General features: G+C 43.1%; 1 protein-coding gene across 3 annotated transcripts in view; it reads left to right on the top strand.

The window, feature by feature from the left end:
- The window catches only part of LOC120823871 (roundabout homolog 2), a 41,697-nt gene that overhangs the window by 1,463 nt on the left and 17,052 nt on the right, over nt 1–23,182 (top strand). For all 3 annotated transcript variants that reach the window (XM_040184315.2, XM_040184325.2, XM_040184306.2), the window contains exons 2-7: nt 7,452–7,778; nt 16,252–16,409; nt 17,914–18,034; nt 18,112–18,250; nt 19,494–19,621; nt 22,366–22,490. In XM_040184315.2, coding sequence (XP_040040249.2) covers nt 7,452–7,778; nt 16,252–16,409; nt 17,914–18,034; nt 18,112–18,250; nt 19,494–19,621; nt 22,366–22,490 — 998 coding nt within the window. The remainder of the gene's footprint in view (nt 1–7,451; nt 7,779–16,251; nt 16,410–17,913; nt 18,035–18,111; nt 18,251–19,493; nt 19,622–22,365; nt 22,491–23,182) is intronic.

Genomic DNA, 23,182 nt, shown 5'->3' with positions numbered 1-23,182 from the left:
AAAACGCCACGTAGCAATTTAATATTTATTTTAATCTGCAATAACAGATTTATTGGCCACTTGTTGGGTAAATAAGCTACAAAGACAACGCTGACGTCATCTTTAATACCCCACGGCTAACTCATTAGCACACTTTAGTTGCTTATCGACAGCTACATTAGCATTCATTTCGTTTTTGAGTCGTGTTCTGCTGCCACTCCAAAATGTAAGATCAATATTCACTGTCTTTAAACTCCATCAACTATTGAGTATTTCTCTTTTAGTGCATTTTCAAGGAGAACAAAAAATCAGCTGAAAGCAATGCAGCTAAAAGCAGGTAGTGAACCAAAACATCAGACCGGACGTAAAACCCAAACAATGTGCTTGGAAGATATTTAAAATGCTTTGTGGAGGTGAGAGAAACTGCATCGACCCCTTTCACATACGTGTGGTCACGTGATCTAGTCTTGAAAAAAAAAAATTAAAATTATTGTAACAGTTGAGCATTACATTGTTTAATCTTCTCCTGCGGACGTATAAATTACCTTAAATGTGCCCACGGCATTTTAGTGCTGTAATTCATTGTCACTCGCAGGCTAATACCAATCTATCTGAAATAAGATAATAACAGCCGGGGTGTCAGTTCAGCTGCATTCTACGTCCTCAGTGATACTATAAATCCCCCGCGACTCGCTCCTCGTTATTGTTATGAACTGGATGCCACCTCTCAACATTAAAAGCACTTTTCAACACCCACACCATCTGCCTACATCCAGCGATGTGGAGTGGCCATTCTTCTCTCATACCCACCGGGGGATGAAAATACTTGAGAGAAGAGGATTCAAACAGGCGTCATGACTTCTGTGGGGGCTGTTTTGTAATAGGCCTGCATACCACACCTGTAGACCCCCCCCCCCATATTGTATATAATAAATAAGCAATGTATAGTTATAGTGAGATCTGTTGGGTTGGTGAGACTGCAGCCGATAACGTCATTCCTGTTGGTCCGGAGATGCACGGTGGGGGTTTCATTTGTGTTCCCTCAATCTTGTGTGGGATTCAGAGCTGAAACAACACCAGCCTCTTTCACACAAATCGCACTGCTCAACGCGGCGGCTCACAAATAACGGCAAACTTCAATTAGGTCTGCATCAGTGCCTCATTAAAATGTCAGTCGTCTCGAGCTGCACTCGTACACTCGGACTGGTTTGGAACTAATCAATGCTAAACAACCCGCAGCTGTTGATTTGTGTCCGATCCGTCCTCCTGCTCATTACTCGGTGGCAAACATGGCTGAACGCCGACTAAAGCCTCTCCCAGTCCCTCCTGGTGGAACAACCGTGAGTGATGAAACCACCACGTACCTCATGCTTGAGTCGTTTCGCCCGGATGATGATGGTGGTGGTGATGATGATGATGCCCCACTTCTGGCACACTCGCTGATGACATCATTCAGAGATTAGATTACGGCCGAGGAGACAGTTGGCAAACAAAAGGCTCCGACGGTTACTAGAAGAAAATCAAACCCGACTTCTCTGCTTTGAAATTCAGTTTGCTGTGGTGCTTTATCGTCCCCCCCCACAGCGATTACTTGGCAATGTCACAAGAACTTCGTCATTGTTTTGGCCTTTTCAAGTATGTAAATGAATTGAAATAAAAAAAAAAGACACAAGGCAAACCCAGCAGACAGCCACCATCCCCACAGATAAGCTGCCAGCCCTCTGCTCCCGTCTCACTCGTAAAGTCAGTCCGCCGATGGGCTGTTGTGTTTCTCACCAGATATCAGGCAGCGAGCTCAGACAGGTCCAGCTCCTTCATGCGCCTTTCGCTCTGAGCCTGGATGTCGCTTAAAGGCACCGTTGATCTGAGGCCAAAGAAAGACGGGCCCTCTGCGGTGTGGTTGTTCCTGCACATTAGCGTGACAGCAGTACACTTCTGTCCCTGGGCGCCATCCAAGGTTGATATTTTTAAATGCTAACTAATGAAAGCGCCCCCCATTATGTAACGCCGAGGCTCTGAGCCGTGAAACGGCGAATATAGCCTGAATCAACAGGGTTTTCAAGACATGATCCTGATGACCCCCACGGCACTCGCCCCAAATATGTGTGTTAGATGAGGCAGAGACGCGTATGCGCCGTGAGCAAACATATGGGGGCGTCCCGGAGTTTGCAATTAGGATAATTTCAATAGCTTGTCCATTAGAGTTGTGTTCCTTCGCGGTTCGTTGCTTATTCTGGAATGCTTCGTTAATAAGCAATCTCCACAGATCACGAGCAACCATGACAATTTCTACATCTATTCGCCGCTGCACACACGATTAGACATCAATTAATTATCCCAATGAGTGAGGTCTGTATAGAGTTCATGTAGGAAACAACACCATGCAAACATTCCAGCACGTCACCCAGGGACAGATATCCAGAGGAGCGTTCACACTCTAAGGATGAATGTGATGATGTTTGCTAACAGGTGATCATTTGTCTGGGCTGTTGTTTTCACAACTGGCCAAACAAACAACAAAAAAACAATTATGCACATTGAAAAATAAAGGCAAATGTTAATTGTTACAATTTTAATTTACCAGTAATATAGAAGGTAGCTCACAAAATGTCTCTCAAATCGGTCCCATATTACACATAGTCTATTGCTCATAACGCCTATGGTCTTCTAAAGAAAAGTATATTAAGGGTAATTTAACGAACTAATAATCACCAGATTAACAACAAAGAAAATGAAGAAGAAATCCAAATTCATGTCTTTCTTGATACCAGAGTAATATGTCTTAGATAAATGTAAAAAAAAAAACCTATTCGTCCCGACACGGTCACATGTCCACAGTATGGCCTTATGACCATTCATGTTATTTGAAGACAGCTGAAGGTTGCCTGCTTTTCCCTCTGATGGATTCTCGTGACTCTCTATCGCCGCTCGCGCTGAACGTCTGTGAGGTTCCGAGAAGTTAAGACGTGTTTGAAAGGCTTTTATTGATTTGTCCTCTCCGAAGGGCTTTGGCACAACGTGTGTGTGTGTCATGGAACTACTGGGGCTTCAACACTTTAAAAATAATGTTTGTATTCCTGTTAGATTCAATGGACGCCTTATGACTCAATACCTGTTGAATTTGACATTTTACCTTCTGTTTGGCTGATCGCCTGTGTCTTTTTTTAATACACAGCGCTCTATTTATTCATAAAAAATTACTACTTTTATGTTTTATTTGCTGCTAAGCAACAACTAAAAGCAGTCCAATCCTCCACAATATTTTTTTCTGATATCTCACAACCACTTTACTTCCATAAAGGTGAATGTACAGCATCACTGGCGCTGTATTCTCCGGCTGTAATTTGCTGCCACGTATCAATCAATGCAAGGAGAGTTTTAGGATTGGGAAGCATTTTATCACTGTCTTTTGTAACTTGCTCTGAGGCAAAGTCCTTTTCTACGTGTCTCTTGTAAACATGAAAGTCATTTCACACCAGAATACCTCAAATTAATACTTTCCACACAAATCAAATTGCTCCCTAAATTACCATAAGCGCTGGAATATTTGTGAGGATCCACTCCCAGTTCTAATGGGCCGTGTTCGTGATTTGACTAAAAACATTCCTTCAAAGAGGTCCCCATTATCCCCCGTAATGCTTATCTTTCAGTGTCAAAAAAAGGGGGGAAAGTGAGTTTCTTTTTGCTAAAAGGTGCATTCAATCGATGCATCATAATCTTCCTGTCAAGAAGCCGGCGTCGCTGCGAAAGTATTCTTTTATCCAAAGAAAATGTGCGGCTGGCGCGTTGAAGGTGCTGCAGACAGTTCACGGAGATTGCTCACTTCTCACAGCAGAATGCAGGTGGTTGCTATTCACTTTGGCCACCTGAAGCTTCTTTCTCTGTTTGACAAGGCAACCATTTTCTTCGTAATACGCATCACCGCGAGATACTGTTGCATTACAGCTTTAGCTTCAGCAGGTACGATAATCTCAATAAGTAATTCTCAATCATGATGTCGGAAAAATGTGTTTCTGATAGACTTTTCATTCCCACTCAGGACTGGAAAAATCCTTTGACTCTTTCAAATACAAATACAAACTCTGTACAATGAATACTCAAGTATTTCTCGTGGTGACTGCCGCCATTCAAACCAATTGAGAGCAAGCAAAACGTCAGAGTATGTGCTGACCCACCGGAGTCACTATGTTAAGTGAAAGGAGGAAAATGACCCATTAGTTGATATTTAATGGTGTTGGTAACGGCAGATTGATGGTTTTTATTAGGTTGTTGGAACGATGAGGTACTTATCAGAGGAATCAGCGCTAATGTGAGAGAAAGAACAATAAAGATTACAGTTCATATGCATTAGAAGTTGAAACTGAATCGGTTGGGAACCATTTGAGCGTTTTTTATAAGAGTAAAGAAAGAACTTCTTCAACAAATGGTTGCGTAACTCAAATCATTAATGCAGAAAATCTCAATGAGATCAACACACACACATACACACAAAAGCACAGCAACTCTATTTAGAATAATCACATATATTATTAATAGTGTGAGCTCGTGAAACTTTTAAATGCCTTCGAGGGCTGAGTAGTGGTTCGTCTTGCGTTCTGCGCTCTATCTAAGCTCACATCTAAGCTGCACAGATACGTGTTTCATGTTTACAGTGGATCTGGCATGTTAAAGAGGACGTTCCACAGTGCTCTCTGCTCACCGCTGCGCTCCCCCTCAATCCACTCAACCGATTTTCCGCTAATTGTCTCGTTGTTTATGATCTTTACTGTTTTTCGCGTTTCAGCTTCACAGCCGTCATCATTTTCCTTTTCCAGCCTGCAGCTTAAAATGTTTGAAGGGGATAATCCTTAGAATCTGCTCCTGATAGATTCGGCGACACCCTAATTACCTATTTGTCCCAGAAGACTGGGGAACAAGAAAACAATAGCAAATAGTTCTTATTCCATCATTCTGTGGGCAACTTGTATTTGATTTTGTGCTGCACAAGGCTGAGAAGAGCTGAAATGAAAGCAGTTGGGGACCATTGCTGAACAGTTGGAGGTGTGCTGCCTGTCGCCCGCAGCGCTTTATCTAACAGCTCGCTGTGGCTGCGCCTTCCTTCCCCATTATGCCCCAAAAACGTTTCAAACCGATTTGTTGTCAGAAAGGAATGGAAGGGCAACAGTGGTCAGTGCCGAGTTTACCGACGACACTTTGCATTTCCCGTGTTCACTGTGTGTAGAGCTGCAGAAGCAGGAAGTGCTCGTCTGGCCGCAGCGGTAAATTGATTGTCCAGGATTGTCACCACAGACACTCGAAACGATACAGTTTAGAAATACTTGTTTGCTACCTGTCCAGCACCGGAACGGGCGATACGGTTGGCAAGTAGCCGGTGAACATAGTGCAGCATTTGGCTGCTAAAGAGCCAGATATTTCCCCCTGAGGGCAGGTGGAAGCCAAAAAAAAGACCTACAAGAGCAGTGAATTATCATTGGTCATAGCTGGATATTCATAGCTAACTGTAATTATCATAATTTGTTTAGCTCAAAAGCACTTTGAGGGACATTGCACTGATTTAAGACATGCTCATCAGCGTACTTGCTGTGCGTCGTGCTTCTCAGCCTACAACAGATGTATAATGTCTGGCTTGTGTGGAGTTTTGCCACGTCTGAAGGTAATAACCTTCAAGATGTCTTGGCGATGTCACCTTGGCTTATAAAAGGTTATTTTATCAGCCAGATGCAGATTGTTGTTCCATTTTGCTGCATAACAAAAAAAGATTGACAATAGAAAACCTTCCCTGCGGAACGTGTGTGTAGTTTGAAGGACGAGGATGTTTAAAGGGCGGCGAGGGTCGAAAGCGAGGGAGAAGGCATTGAGTTGCATTATCTGAAGTATGGAATTCAGTGTTTGTTGTTCAACATCACTGCCTCAGTTGTAGGACTGTAGGACTGCCTCAGTTGTAGGAGTTGTAGGCCGTGATATAAAACTTCACGGAAATGCAGCATTAGCCTCCATCTCTTAAGAAGGCCGCTCTCTCGCAGTATTTGTTTTTGGGATAGAGGGGAAAGAGTTCAGAGTGATGTAATTGTGTCACGTGAGCTGGGATTTGAAACTGGCAGAGAATCCTTGTGCGTGCTTTAAAACCACGGTTCACCACCAGGAAGTCACTCCGCTGTGGCAACACGTCTTCATAGTGAAGATAAATAGTCTGCGGACAAACGTAGTCAATTTGTAGTCTTCTTAGATACCATACAGATGTGATGGAATATAATCTAAAGGGAAGCACATCATAATATCTAAAAGGATTAGCATTTAATTCCTGGCTTAAAATGATTTACGCTTGTTCGTACAAAGTACATGTTTTTGTCGAGGCTTGAGGTGCTGTTGCACGTTTGAATGGCTCGATTAGTATTCGTCTACAGTACATATGGCATTGGTGTTTTGAGCTGTCCCGGTTTGTGACCGTGGGGTCTTCTGCCGATAACGCTCCGATTGCTCTTTAGATGTTTACTGCAGGTTTCTGTCAGGACGGGCCCCCTGGATCAAATCACTTCATGAAAAGACACAAATCTGCTTACAGCTGAAAAGTGAGGGTTTATCCCAATGCCTCAGATTTAAATATAATGTAACCGAGGCATGTGCAACAACATGTGTGTCATTGGGTTACTCCTGACTGCTCCTCTCGCATGATAATGATGGATTTTATGCAGTCTAGATTATGTGCTGAAAATAATGGCTCAGACTGAGCAGACATAATCAGTGGCACACTGACCATTTCTTTTTTTCCTTTTTTCAGAGTGAGGGAGAAACCATCTGTTCTTAAAAGCAGCAGCGTTTTGAATTATTCATTTCTGCGACTCCAGCCCACCGTTAAAGACATTTGGTCTTTGTCTTGAAGCTCACCTTAGGATGTGATGCAGTGTGCCTTGCTCTCATAGCTAAGGGGGGATAGTTATGGATTCCCAGAGAGAAGAATATGGGAGTCACCTACATCTCTATCATTCTCTCAACATCTTTCTCCCCGTAAATGCATAGAAGTGATTGTCTCATTGTTTGCCTTTTCAACAGCTATTGTTACCACCAGAGAAATCTCCATTACCATATCAAACGGCTGATTGAATCCTCTGCACTGTGAAAACACTTTGCTCAATATACATAGGTGTTGTCTTACGGCGATCAGGAGTTACTTTGTTTTTCCATTTGCAGAATCTATCAAGAACAAATGCATGTCAAATTGAGTGATCTGAAAGGCAACGGCTGTTTTATTTCCATCTGGAAAATGTGATGTCTTGCACTGAATACCGAGTTGACCTTCAAAGAGAGATTACCCGTGATTTGATGCTTCGCCACAAACACATTTATCCAGCACACAGCCAGTGTCTTTGTCCAGCATCCTCAAAGGAAGGATGTCAGAAAGCAGATGATATGTTTTCGTGAATGCTCGGTGCTCAGATGGATAGATAACATCTGCCCTCGTCTCCACTTCACAGGGTCCAGGGCGCGGTTCGAAGACGGCGCACCTCGGATCGTGGAGGACCCCTCGGATTTGATCGTCTCCAAGGGGGAGCCTGCCACCCTCAACTGCAAGGCGGAGGGCCGACCCGCTCCCACCATAGAGTGGTACAAGGATGGCGAGCGCGTGGAGACGGACAGAGACGACCCCCGGTCTCACCGCATGCTGCTGCCCAGCGGCTCGCTCTTCTTCCTGCGCATCGTGCACGGACGCCGGAGCAAACCGGACGAGGGCGTCTACACCTGCGTGGCCCGCAACTACCTGGGAGAGGCCATTAGTCGCAACGCGTCACTGGATGTTGCCAGTAAGGCTCTACATTATTGAGCGTTGTCCTTAACGTGTGTTGATGTAGACGTGCGTGCGTGCGGGTGTCTACAGTGCTTACGTGCTTCACAGTTGTGTCCCAGATCTTTTTGCAGCCGTCTGGCAGCTTCATGGACGTCCACTCTGCTTGAGAGTAATGGTGAAAAACAACCAGACTCCGCGAGGCAACTCATAAAATTATGATGATGATGATGATGGTGATGTTGGTGTGTGTGTGTGTGTGTGTGTGTGTGTGTGGTGGTTGAGATGAATTTAGTTATAGTAATCGCTGCATTCATTCCTAATTTTAGACTAGTGTGACAACTATGTATTTTGTCTTTAGCTTTTAGGTGTGTATTTCCAGCTTGAAATATGTGACTGTATAGTCAACATGGGCATGTTACCCAGCACCGATCTCAGGGATACATTAACGAGCTGTATGCCACACTGTGTGGAAGTGACTGGTCTTTATTCATAAAGCAATGTCCCCGACATCAGGTGTGACATAATGACTTGAGGGTTTACTGTCACAGGTCACCTATCCAGCTGTTAAGAGTCGGTTTCGGCTGAGTTGGATTGAAAAGTTGAGTGAGAAGAAGCTCCCCTGTGTTGGACCTTTTCCACCACGCCGTTACTCCAGGCAGCAGCTTGTCGACTGTCCGCGCAGCAACCCCCCCCCCCCCCCCCCTTCCCCTCTAAGATTTTTAATGGTCTGGCCCACTTAGGATCAAAGTGGGCAGTATCTGTCCCAACCCTAAAATGAGTTTGACACCCCTGTCCTACGCATTCAAAACCCCTCACAGAAATGAAACATGTATTTGTTATGCTATGCAGCTCCTTTTAGTGTTTACTGTCAGTCAGGCTCGACAACTTGTTTCATGCTTAATCTGAAGTGTTTTTCAAAAGCTGAGTGAGGCTTGTATTTCTGGTCTGGTTAAATCTTAATAGACTCCCCAAAATCTTTTCAGGGAAGATTGGGAATAACACCCAAGTTTAAACATGTGAACTTTCCATTAAATTTTATTGACCAGCTGCGCCTTCATGTCCAAAACCAAGTAAGGCTGCACTGATGTTTTTATTCTTATCTACAAACTATCACAGTCAGAAAATAGTAAAAAAGTTCCAATGGGATATCTTCCAATTAATTATTAGGTCTGATCAATATTCCAAAACCAAAAAAAAAAGATATTCTGTTAAAGTTAATATTTCAAATAATCATTACAAATCATTACATTTGAGTTTATGGAACCAGTGAAAATGGGGCATTGTTGCTTGATGGTGTCTACAGACAACAAACAGCAAGTTGTATTTAGAAATGCAACACAGCTGTTGTGATTATCACCAAATGACTTGCAAGTTCTCTCTCGTGTGCATCAACCAGATCATATGCGCGATCATGCATGTACATCTATGTGTTTGTTGTCTGCTGCTGCTGAGTGCAGCAGGGGGGGGTGTGAGTTTTCTCCTACCGCAGTTAAAGTGCAGTGAAGTGAAATGCTCCCAACTAGGAGCCGTGTCTATTTTCTGAGGACACGTACCATTGTCTTTCTTCCATCCTAATTGTCCCGGTGCGGTTTGGCTGCCGGCTGAACTGCAGCTTCTCTTTGGCGGGAGGAAATGGATTACTCAATAGGTTGATAAGGAGAAGAAGCATAACAGATTAGCAAGGTCGAACCGTCCTCTTTAGAAAAACACAAAACAGCAATTTTAGCACAGTCTTATCTACCGCCATATTGAGGCTTCCGTACCCACGGGGGTGTGCAAGTGCTCATGGCGGGCTGACCTCGTATGTAGCTCGCATCCAAAAATAGTGATTCAGACATACTGTGAATTAGGAACCATGTAAGGATGCAAATAGCAAAGCTGGGAGAAGATATGATGCGTGTATACTGCCTCTTTTCTATAGCTGGTAATGTGAACATACAACATGCCGTGTGCAGCTGAAGATTATCAGTACAGTCATATTGGTAAAGGGATGATTCACCCGCAGGCACCGAGTGACTAATAGTATTAATAAGTGCCTGTTTTCGCTTCTAATCTCGTTGCCTGCGGCTGGAGAGGGCATATGCTAAGACTGCATGGTGGTGGTCTCAGACTCCCCCCTCCCCACTGCGTGAGGTTGTGCTGACTGTGGGGTAAATAGCGACCCAATTAGCTCTGGCAGGGAGGGGGTTGCGGGGGGGGATAGAGTGTTAATGAGAGGCCAGTTTTTAAGCTGGTGGTCTTGCAGAAGTGTGTGTGTGTGTGTGTGTGTGTGTGTGTGTGTGTGTGTGTGTGTGTGTGTGTGTGTGTGTGTGTGTGTGTGTGTGTGTGTGTGTGTGTGTGAGCGAGGCGGCTGTTCAAGGAACAACAGGTGGGAAGAGGAAGATCTTAAAATTCCCAATGAGCAGTAATTAATACTGATGCATCTGTTTGACTGTTAGTACTGTTGGGAGTGCTGACACTAACCTGGTTTAAGCCGCATTAATTGCAAGCCAGTGGCGCATAATGAATTGTGCTGCACGATGAAAACCTTTGTCTGCAGTGCACTTACAGACATCCATTGCCGTGTATGTCCACAGGATAATAACTCTTCACTCAACTGGAGTCTGCAAGGCTATTCGGAAAAAAGGGTGTTATGGGTAATCGCAGATGCAAATGGATCGCAAATGAGCAAGTGCATCCACCTCACAAATCTCCACAATTAGTATTGCGGACGCCAAACAAGCTGATTTCTATTTCTTGAAGGGGTCGAGCGCACAGAAAAGGTCGGACAAACTCTCCCAACTTAAATGCATTTGTGGGATCATGTTGACTCATCCTGTGGACAAGTTAATTTATTCAATTGACTTGTTTTGTCCGACTCACAGTCCAAAGACTATCGGCCATATGTGTCCGCTTATGTGTTGAGACTGTTTGTTAATGCAACCCAACAAACTATGAAAATTGCCTCTGAAACGTGAAATATATCAACCTTTAAATATTTTGTGTCCACCTGTTCAAGTTGTGCTTCTATCCCTCCATAATAGAAGTGTGATTCCATTAAGGAGTGACAGGTTGTTACAAAAGAATTTCTCCTAAAAAGCAGAGAAGAGACCCGTAAGCACACAGATCTCTCTGTCAGACACACAGACAGACAGTCGAAGGATTAAGCCAAAGCTACCGTGGGATAAAAATATGTGGGAATGTTGATTTGTAAATAGAAGATAATATTGCGGCGACAAACCGCTTCACTGCCGAGTCATGGATGTTTTTGCAAAAACATAAAAAGGATTTAAGAACTTGGATTGCTTTCCGTACAGTCAGTTCCCTATTTGCTTCACAGATGAGGCAACTTGACTTTTTGTGCTCAGATGCGTTTTGTGCACCCTGAGGTCCACGCGGCTTTTTTTGTATTGCCGCTGTTGCTCCCTCCTGGAGTACCTTCTGGTAAGGAGAACGCTTTTGCAGGGAAATGCTAGCAGCAGTCGTTATTCCATCTCTTCTCTTCCCTTCTCATTGTAAGCTGCCAGTGATCGGCTGACTTGCCAGGCTGTTATAATGAGGCAGTGGGCGTGGATGGAAATCTATTCCTCCAGTTTGCCGAACTGGGTTTTTTTTATCTTCTAACAGAACGGAGACAGAGACCGGGTATATATTTCAAAATCATTAATGCCTTCCAGTCTCGGAGATGGTCACATGGTGTGCGGGATTAGAATAAAGTAGGACAAATAAAAAAAAATACAACTTGCTTAAAAGGCTTTAGAGCCAGATGTTCCTCTTGCTGCTGATGAGGGATTATGAAGGAATCAAAGTTGTGGTTGCAGCTTGTTTCTTTTCACTTGGGATATTGTGCACATGTGATCCCTGATGAGTACAGTTTATATGTGTAATTTAGAACTTATCAGACGCAATAAACAAGTCAAATCACTTCTACTGTGGCTCGTGAGCACTGCCAAGCCTCGCCGATGAAGCAAAATGTGTTGTGAGCTTGTTTTTAATTGAAACACCATCACGAGTGGTTGAATTCGCAGCCGGGAGTTTTACACAGGCTCTTTGCCCACGAGTCTCTTCTCATCCTCCATCAACACAATCAAACAATGGATGCATTAAAAGCAAGCTCTCTTCTCTGTTGGCAAAGCATCCATTAGCTGTATCAAGCCTGTAACGACGGGATTAGACCACCTCCCCAACGGGCTTTACTCTCGACGAAATAAAAGAACAATTCTGCTAAAAAACATTAACATTTTTTTAACACGTCTGTCCAGCCTGCTACCTGGTCGGCAGCCGTTCACACATCTGTCCGGCCCATGCTGGCTGCTCTGCTTCCCGCGCTCACTGTCACCACAAACGGAATCGCTCCTGTGGCTGCTTGATTTTTGACAGTCACGTGCAATTGACAAATGTACAGCAGCGCACATCAATCAGCCCGGTGCATGTAACACAAAGTGCGGATGGCATACATGGAATTTTCTTGTGATTCATTTGTCTTTCTCCCTGTGTTCATTTGTCCAACAATACCGACAGATGGCCTTTCTGTGGTCCTAGAGCTCCTCTCTGACAAACTCTAGAGCTAGATACTGTAGATAAATGTCACTTAGAAATCAAGTGATGGATATTCTCAAAGAGATTAAACCGCCTAATCTGTATATCCCTGAAATATTAGAGTTATGAAAATTAATGGCTGCTCTCTAATAGCTCCCAGATAAAAGTCATTTAGCCCTGCTTTCCCATTATTTAAGCTCACAGGAAGTGCCCAGGGGGAGGGGGGGAAGATTTCTCTCTGCAGCGGCAGGGTCAGACCTCAGCTGCCCTGCAGTAACCGCGCTCGCTGTCTGAGGCCGGCGTGGACGGAAGCGAGAGCGCAGAGCCGGGTTTCTGAGATTATTTGGCTCTTATAAATTAAGTTGGGGACAGTAGCCCCTTAGGACGGCGGGGTGGGGGAAGGATTTGTTCGTGTGTTTCCGAGGAAGATTGGTAGATCCTGTTGCGGGAGGATCATCATCACACATGAACATCCGTGAGAAACTCTGTTTGGCGTGGCGTGCTTTTAAGTTGGAGCAAGGACGGATCACATTAACTCCAACATGGCTTCAAAGAACATCTTGGAGCTGGCGTTGCACAGTGTTTCGGGGGGTAGTGATGTCAGGAATATATTCTGCTCTCTGGGATGTGTTTTAAGCCCTCAAATGTCCCACTTTCTGGGAGTCAGTGCCCGAGGGACGCTGTGTGTCCAATGCTAAAGGTGTGTTTGTGCATGTGTGTTCCGGTCTGTGTGTGTGTGTGCAGTTAAGGGATTAGTTCTTTTCCCATAACTTTTTCACTTCAGTCACCATGGCATAGAAACAAAGGTCTCTGTGAGCCCATCTAACCAGATGGAGGTCTAAAAATAATGCAGTTCTTTCAATTAGCCCCTCAGCTCTGCAAAGCGTTCGAATCAGGCAGCCGGGTTATTTCAGTGAAAAACCTTTTGGGGGGAGAGCAAATGTCTGACCGGTTCTAGAGTACATATGTTGTGCTATAGCTCCTGCAAGGGCTCCTTAATTCACCTGTTTTTGAGGGTGTTTAAGGTGTTTTAATTCTCTGTTGCAGATGTCCACACTGTATTTGTCCACACGCTAAGCCGTCGGTGAGGGTCCTTCTCCGTTTTCACAGACTGCAGACAATAATTAAACAGCCATTGCTGCATAACATAAATATTCATGAAAGAGGTCACAGGTTCTGAGACACTTCGTTTTATAAAGACTTCTCACTTTTCCTTATTCTAAATGTCATGGCATTAAGAATCCCACTCAGTGAAGAGAGTAACCTTCCACATCCAATTTAATAAAGCTCAGTTAACCGTAAGAAGAGTATGTATGTGTGATTGATTAATTCACATCTGGGTATGTTGAAGAAAAGGGCATATTATATACAGATTGAATGATCTCTACTTCACAACTGAGAGGAAAAACTGCCAGTCGCTTCACTTATATTTGTAAAATCATAGTGGTTTATCCCAGACAGGCAAGAATAATTGTATGTCTTTAAACAGGTGTGATAAAGTCATTTTAGTTGACATTTTATTCAAACCCAGTGGATCTGAATATTAATGCTGTATTAAAGGCCAGGGAAACCATGTTAACACAGACCTCAGTTTACAGAGACCACTTTGTTTTACAAAATAATCATAATCTCACATTATCTAGAGAGAGGAACAGGGCCTGAACTATGAAAATATATGAAATATGCACATGGTTGTTGCATACGTGATTTAATAATAACTGCTTTATGGAGCAATTTAATGATGTTATAGAAATGAGAAAAAAAGAAGCATTGTTTTAGGCTACACATTACACGGCTTTAAAGAAAGACTAGTCTCCATGATGACGTTTTGTAGTTTCATTCAGTCACTTTAGGTATTTAGTGACCTATTTTATGATGTAGAGTAAAAATCTCTTAAACTTCAGTTGACCCCAGACCCTCGCAGTGTTGCCAACTTTACAACTTTTGTTGCTAGATTTGGCAATTTGGAACTTCAGAAGCTTTTTTTTTCAAACAGCACCTGTACAACAAATTTAGCTATTTAAAAATATATATTTGGCAATTTTTAGCAACTTTGACTAAGTGACTAAAATGCTAAAATTCATCTACTAATGCATATTTAAAAATGGGATTTGTTAAAACATTTTCATGTGGTCAGCATGCAGAGGGAGATTCTGTGATCTTGAGGCCAACAGTAATAATTTCAATGATATATGCAAAAGATTCTTTCTTTTTTTTAAATGCAACAGTTACCTGTGTGTTCAGCTTTCTCTTTCAACCCCACGTTGGATTCCCACAGTTCATTTCCTACCTGTTGGTACTGTTTCTACAACCTGCTGTTTCTCACTAAGTTGCAATGTGTCAGCTAAGACTGGCGTGTGGTAAAGAAGAGTTCAGTTTATTTCTATAAAATGAATTAAAATTATTCTATATAATTAAGCTAGCGTGACATCGTAGCAATGTGTTTTCTATTCTCCAGCTACTAGCGCATCTGTCCATAGAAAAACATTATTAAATTAAAGCTGCAAGCAGCGTTGGACAGCTCCTGGCTATCTCAATAACCTGTACAGTAAAAAACATTAATACATTAAAAAGGATCATATGGATGTCTACAGGGTAAGGAGGAAATGGCATGGATGGAGCAGACTGTAATCTATTATAGATAATGTACGGCCGAGTTAAAACTACTCAAATTTTTTACGGCGAATGGTGTTTTTTGCCTCTGCTCCACGTTCACATAGCGGAATAGCGCAAAAATAAAAATAATCTAGCATTACAATAGGTTCCTCCACGACTAGTTGTAGCAAGGACCCTAATTAGTAAAACAATGGTCTAATTTGTGTGGCAGTATTGGTATGTCGTACGTTTTTATCAGAGAAAAGGAATTGTCGTAGAATTAATGAGTGTGGCAAACATTTTGTCTGGAGTGTAAACTTCCCCGAACTAAAATTCAAACGTTGGCTATAATCCGGTCCTTACCCCTTTGACCACCACACAAGCTCCTGGCGACAGACCTGCCAAGCTGGTTATTGTTGGTGAGCCATGATTGGATAATTACTTTTGGGGGCTTTAGTGATTGCTCAAATGATGATGGCCGATGCCCTGGATTGTAGATTGACGGAAAAGCAGATGATATTTCATCTTTGTTAGAGAACAAAAATGTTCACGGAGGTTTAATAGGAGATTGTATTGATGGATTATGCAGGAACGAGACTCTTTAAATAAAAGGGAAAAAGCCTGCAGGCTGTAGATACCGGAAGTGGTCCACCCTGAAGAGCAAAGCCGGTCGGGGGGTGTTTGAGAATGTGAGCCTGTCAGCGTCCAAGGATGACTTCCAATTGTACAGGAGGTCTCATGAGAAGGCTCCGGTTCACAGTTCACACTGAGCTGCTTGCTTTCATCTGTCAATCACAGTTCGAAGATTAGAAGATATCAAAGGCCGCCGGGTCAAAGTCCTCTCATCCTGTCGTCATCCACAGGGTTGCGGGAGTGCAAACTTCAGGGGTTGACACCAGGAGAGATTTTCAGTTAAGAGACGATTTTGATCCCAGTCTGAGTTTTTCAGATTCGTAAGATAGCATTTAGAACCAGAGACACAATCCCGTCATTAATGCGCCGGCCATTTTCTCTCCCTCACACATGAGCTAAATTATAGATGCGCGGTTATTTGTTTACTCCATGTTGGACTGAGTGATTTGCATTATTCATCTACTCTGACAGGAGAAAACGGCTGCAGAGTAAGACGCAGGCATAAGGACACAGCGCAGTCTAACTGGGACGTTAGGACACAATAATTTACTTTCTCTCGATAAGCTTTCTTTTCAGCCACCCCTGTGCAAAAAGATGGCCACCGCAAGAAAACAATTGGAAAGGATTTCCAAGACGAATATGTGTCGTATAAAGGATATTGGTTTCTGCTGCCGATCGGTGGGTCTGATTTGCAGACAGACGAAGCTTATTTTTTTGTGTTTTTTTTTTTTTTTCTTCCTCAGTCCTGAGAGATGATTTCCGACATGCCCCCAGCGACGTGGTGGTGGCCGCCGGTGAGCCAGCGGTGTTGGAGTGCGTGCCTCCACGTGGTCACCCCGAGCCCACCGTGTCCTGGAAACGCAACAACGTCCGAGTCAGCACCAGGGATGACCGCATCTCTGTGAGTCCAACATGAACACTGAGCAAAGCAAATCTCGCTTCCAAAACGCAACCGTTTAACCTCCTGGACTCGCCGTGTTCAGCCGAGCAGCCGCCAAGTTACATTGCGAATCCTAATAAAGGTTCACTGGAGCAAATCGGTATGAGTTCATGAACTTGAAACAAACCTGCTGAAGTAAACCACCAGCCGTTGATGAAATAGTTTAACTTAAAAAAAAAATGTTTATTAAAAGTAGTAGACACATTCGATCCACCTTCAGTAGGAACAAACAGTCTTGTGGCTGAGAGCCGTAGATACGGAAGGTAAGACAAAAAGTCACAGCCTGACACATTGTTGTCTTTTCTCTTTAAATGGGATTTTTTGACAGTAATATAACATATTATATATATTATTTAGTAAAATAGTGTACATAGCCAAAGAATAGCTGCAATTAATACACATGTTATCTAAAACATGTTTTATTCTTCATAGTGTCCTTATTAACCCAACATATATTCAGCATTCAGCACTTCTGAGGAACGACAGAGACACTCAGAGATGTTTTGCTTTCAGTGAACTGAAAAACGTTTGTTCGCTCCTCTCATGTGAAAAATTAACTGCTGGCAACCATATCAGGTTGCTTTTGAAAACCTTTTTTCTTGTTTTCTTAAATGGTAGAAAATCACCAGCCTACGTTTGTGAACAATATGATTAGTGGGGAAATTTACAATGTTTACTTGAAGCAGAGGAACGATTGAGGAAACAGTCAAAGTAAACTAACTATTCTGCACATACAAATACTCCAATAGAAGAAAAAGCTGTGCATTGAAGGTGTTATTAAAGTGAAAGTCTTTATGTATTACCAGCTAGATGTACTCAAAGAACAAAAAGCAATTGATTGATTTCCTATTACAGTATTACACATATTATTGGGTTACATTACTGATGAATTTAGGTGTAAGTACCTCTCATAGGTTTCTGTTGGAAAAACTGCAAATAATGTGTGTCATGAGATCAATAAGGCTAGACTACACAAGGTTTTTGCTACCCTCAGCTGGCAGACATCTTGTCTGCCGAGATTAGGGGCGCTGGCCTCGGGACGGACGTTCTGTCCCGTGAGGGTAAACAATCAGTCCTCTGTACGTGCGTAACCATCCCCCGTGTTTTGATGCCATACCTGCAGTATATATTCCTGCTCCAAAGATGAAAACCTTTGAGCAGGCGTGGTGCATGACTTCTATGTGTCTCAACTCTGTCTCCTGTTTGCAAACATTAAATAACCAGTTTTAATGATTTTACGCCGGTGTCGAGTGAACATTTTTCTGACAGTTTCTATGTAAAATACAAATTAAACCTTAGCGTTGAAATAAATGTATTGAAGCCAAAAGCACAATATTTCACTTACTTAAAAAGTATACAATTGAGGTACTTTATTTGCATATTTTTAATGGCAATCTAGAAATCTGTGTAATATGTGCATTAGTTGTCCGTACTCACCTCTTGAACTGTCCCTTCTGTTTTTCAGATGCGTGGGGGTAAACTGATGATCTCTAACACCAGGAAGAGCGATGCTGGCATGTATGCCTGTGTGGGCACCAACATGGTGGGAGAGAGGGACAGCGATCCTGCCGAGCTGGTGGTTTACGGTGAGTGACGTGCAGCAGCATTTGGTCCTTCACGGAACTTAAGAAAGCCGCGTTTGATGCCTCGTCTTCTCCTGCAGAGCGCCCCGTGTTGGTACGGAGGCCCGTGAACCAGGTGGTCATGGAGGAAGACACCGTCGACTTCCTGTGTGAAGTCCATGGAGATCCCCCTCCCACTGTAAGATGGCGCAGAGAGGAAGGGGAGCTTCCCCGGGGAAGGTGAGAGGGAAGGTTATAAGCAGAGATCGATAGCGAGTTGGAGGAGCAACCCACACACAAACCGTCTACAGCTTTAGCAGAGAAGAATCCATTCGATTAATGACAGATGTAGTTTCATCTGTTTTAACTGATGTAATGGATATTTATATTAAAAAAATGTTCTACTTAGTATTAATTGTAACACTATAAACTTTAAACTTTCATAGAGCTAATTCCTTACAGGCCTACAGTACAGCCAACAGGATGTTGAGCCATATTAGCCATATTCAGCCTTATTTGATTCATAAAAGCATTTTCTCCCTGCAGCGCTGCTCTACAACATCTGTTAAATGCACTATTCAATATGATGCTGACACTAATATCAGATTGAATGCTGAAAATAACATAATGAAATAATTGCTCAGTATAAATACAGGAAAGAAGGGTAAAGAACTTTGTTCAAAGGTAACGCGTCACATCTCAATGTCAAACTGTAGAGAACCTCATTTGTTTGTTACCTTTGGAAGGAGCAACGCTAATAGTGTAAAAACAAAAGACGAATGGCTGTTTTACTAGTCATTTGTTTCCTTCTGTTTCCATGCTAAGCTAAGATAAGCTAAGCTAACCGTGTCCTGGCCTCAGCATCACTCTACAGACATAAGTTTGTTTGTCCACTTTGAAAACCTGAAGTTGTCATATTGGCAAATCATGAAACGGTTGTTTTTCATGTTTGTTATATTTTGTATAATTTTCCTTGGTATCCTTTATCTTGTATTTCTTTTATCTTATCTACCTGAGGCTCATGAGTTAATGAAGTTAAGTGAATTATACCAGTTTGATGTAGCATGTCGCTTGCATAGTCAACGGGAGCTCAATTACCCTTTCTGTACTTTGGTTCTATCAAAATCCATCTTAACTATATATTGTATCAACTGTCCGGAGATAATGTTTGTCCAGAATCAAGTGAAAAATAATAAGATAAGAAATACAAAATATTCTAACTGATTTGCAGCTGATCCAAGAATTTTCCGGTAACCAGGACAATATCTAGGCGAGATCAGGCACATTGTTCCAGTCCTTTCAAGATAATGTCACATGATTGGAAAAAGAAATCCTTGCAACCGGTTGATTGACAAGGAAACAAATTACATTATGTTGTACAGCAGGCAGATTGTCTTTGCTTTTTGTAGATTAGTAATGCCAAATGAGTTTTGCCACCCTTCTCTGTTAGATCTCTCAGTATCTCTCAATCGCTCGTTCACAGGTTTGAAATCCGCAACGGAAACAGCCTCCATTTGTTCAATGTTAGAGAGCAGGATGAAGGGACGTACACCTGTACGTCTGAGAACAGTGTGGGCAAGACGGAGGCCTCGGCAATGTTGCAGGTCCACGGTAGGAACTACGTCATGCATATTGTATATTCACACACACACACACACACACTCACATACTTATGCATGCATAAAAAAAGCTCATGTTCATGCATACAGGAAAATGGCAGCAGAATTGTGCCAAAGCCGGCTCCCATTTCATGTCCGATACTCTGTGTTTTTGTATCAGTGAATCTTTGCGAGTGCCTGTCCAGCGGCGCTGCCAGGAGCTTATGCTAAACCGTATGGATTACGCCATTTGACAGATGTTTGGTAGATGTGTGCTTTAACTCACTGCCAGGAAGCAGTCCCAGTATTAATAAGACATGACTCCCTCCCTCTCGCTTCCTGTCTCTTTATCTCCCTCCTCTCGCCTCCTGGCTCTCTCCTTGCCCTTTTTTCTCTCTCTGTGTGTGTCTTGGTTTAAATAGTCTCAGGCGACTTTATCCACTAATGCTTCTATCAGTGTAAATGAAATCCAACCCGAGCTGATATTTATTAATTCTGCTGCTGCTTCTCCTTTTTGTCTCATTTCCTTTCTGTCACCGGTTTTCTTTTTTCGCTCAGCATTTCAGATTTCATTCATTCACCATTTCTCTCCATCCGGTTTCAAACCCCCACCGCCATCCCAGTCGTCCCTTTCTGTGTGTTCATTTTCCATCTAATTCTTCTCTGACAAAAAAAGGATTTGTTTTTTGCTTGGTGATTTCAGAAATAGTGCTCTGGTGTTTATGGGATTCGTAATGGTTTTAAAACAGCAATGAATTCCTAATGGCGTACAGCAAATAGCTTCCTCCATTACGCACTTGTTGAAAACCTGTCGCTGCAGACAAGCAGTAATTGAGCCCCAGACACAGTGACTCAATGCACGGCAGGTTAAGGGCTCCTTTCAAACGCACACATCTGCTTTGTAGAGAGGTGGGCTTCAGGATAGTGTGATAGATATCTGCAGCTGCAGTCAGTCAAAATGCAAGGGTTAGGGTCTTTTTTATAAGTAAAGATATTACATGTTAAGATCCGATGACGTTACTGATCATTTGTATTGGATTACGTGTCTTTTTCCTACTAGATAGCAATACAAGTGTGATGGGTAGAGCTCTCCCCTCCCCCCCCCTGCCTGTTTGGCTACACCACCTTAATTGGTGATGCCTAACAGGTGTGACCAGGTGCTCTTTAAATGGGAGCTTTTGCCCCACTAGAGCTAGAGGGGGGCTTGCTGTAGGTCTCCCACGGCATAGGCACAGCACTCGCCACGTGCGGATGGGTTTGAGCGGAATCTAGAGGTATGTCAGGGGTTTTCTGTTTCATGTTTTAATATGCTTTTTAGCAGTGAAATGTGTATTGGCGTTATTTACCTTTTCTTTCTTTTATACAGGAAATGATCAGGTGGTGCAACACTGAGCCTGGTCACTGCTGTTTTTGCCTTTGATTTAAAATAGATTATGGTTACCCGGTTTATATAGTATCTTTGATTATGAATTGCGAATTTGTTTTCTTTCTGGGTTAGTGTCTTTGTTTTGTCCTACATGAACAACCATTACTGCGCCCTATACTGGGGGTCCCTTTAATGCCAGTGCAGGTGGGCATATAGTAGGCCTACAGGGGGTGGCTCACGAGGTGGAAGGCCCTTTCGGTTTATTTTGTTTGTTTGCTGTGTTTTAATTCCTTTTGATTTGCTGTGTTTTCTTCCCTTTGACCTGGTGGTGGCCCCCTTGTCCCCTTTCACTCCCCCGCCCCGGTGGGCCTCAAGTAGTCACCTTATACTGGTAGGGTACCCCAGTATAGTAATCTTTTTTAAAGCATAGATTATATTTTGCCATAAAACCGACCAATGTTTCTGGATTGATTATTCCTTTTCTTTTAAATATTAAACCTACTTGTAAATAAAAAAAACATTGTTACAAAACTGGAACTTCACCTCTCTGCTCCCCTTTCTTTTTCATTACAACTGATATACTTTGGGTGAGAGCCCCAAAGTGACGTTGTCACCCTTGTGACCAGGCGAACGGCCGCCCCGGTTACACAAGGTTATTATTAAAGGGGAACATTTAGAATGGCTCTTCCATAACATCTGTCTTCGTACGTTACAACGCAAGACAGGTGACTGTGATACGTTGTGTGTGAGTCAAATATGTGTTTGCATTCTCTGTTGTGTAAGTGGTGTGACTATTCGTTGTAGCCAGGATGAATCCTGGCAGAAGAAGCTTGTCATGTGACGGGCAGCATGAGCCAATTATATAGACGGGTGGAAGAAGGTGCTGGTCAGTGTGAATCCGCAGAAGGTCTGATGAGGTGGCTAACGCAATGATCTGACCCCAGCTGGAAGTTGGGATCCCCGCCCAGACCTTTCCGAAAATAACCGAGCAAATGTCATCCGAACGCCAACGCCGTGATGAATTGTTATTTTCAGAGGACACCGAGGTGATGTCTCTCATTAAAGAAGAGAGGTAGGTGGAGAGAGTGATGGATCAAACAGCTCTGAAGGTTGAAGAGACAACTGATCTTTGCTTGAGCTCATGGGAGCTTCATCGATAGAGATTAGGCTTTAAAGAAGCCTAATCAACAAAACTGATTTGTTATATATTGCTTTATCTATACCAGCTACAGCAGTAAAATGCTGCTTACACATTGATTAGTCAGTAACCATCTGAAGTTGTGCTGGTCCTCGTATTGTTTTTGTACAGGAGATTAATGCCGCTTCACACGGAGGAAACTAGGACTTTGGCCAGACGCAAGGATTTTAATATGCTCCTTTCCCTCCTCCAGTACCACCTCAGATTTCCACGAAGCCCCGAGACCAGATTGCCACCCAAGGGAGGAGCATCGCCTTCCAATGCGGCACTACAGGAAACCCTCAACCTGCCATCTTCTGGCAGAAAGAGGGCAGCCAGGTAGGAGGCCGGTGCAGCGAACAAGAGATCCTCTGCTGCTCAATATTGCATCGTGTGTAGTTCATTCCTGTGTTCAAATCACCGGGTGAACATGTATGACTATATCTGTTCAACAAACCTCCGGTTGGTAACTAAGTGTGTTGTTTTTTTTGTCTCTTGTATTACTCATTTATATATTTTATATATGTTACATTTTTTTCCGACACCTTTATTTAAAAGTGAAATCAGACTTTTTACTTAGAGAGATGGGCAAGAGGCAAACGAGAGTGCAGCACATTTGCACTTGGCTCAGAGATATGAGTCGTGACAAAGTGTTGGAGGAGATTGCGTTGGCGAGGAGCGTTTCTGCCGGTTGCGAGGTCCCACTCTGCTAGAGTGTAGTGATGACGGCGAAGGAGTAGAAATGGAGGAGGGAGAGGTGGCAGGAAGTGTGGAAACCACTTTTTCGGCGGGGAAACCGGCAGACAAACACTGACCTCCTTTCACATTGTACCCAACTAAAAATATCCTGTTGCTCAACAGCAGCTGGGATCAGTGCCTTGAGCAGCGACATCAGATGTTTTCAGAAGCTTGTCGAAGAGCCAACAGGAAGTGCAGCCACAGATTTTGTGAATAAGCTTCCGTCCGCAGGATGGTTGAGGCATTGGTTGGCTGTTTTGGGAGCTTTTTGCTGTATTTGGGGGATTATCTGT

This window comes from Gasterosteus aculeatus, chromosome 1, assembly GCF_964276395.1.
Source record: "Gasterosteus aculeatus chromosome 1, fGasAcu3.hap1.1, whole genome shotgun sequence".
Classification (NCBI taxonomy): domain Eukaryota; kingdom Metazoa; phylum Chordata; class Actinopteri; order Perciformes; family Gasterosteidae; genus Gasterosteus; species Gasterosteus aculeatus.
This window is presented reverse-complemented; position numbering and strand designations above follow the sequence as displayed.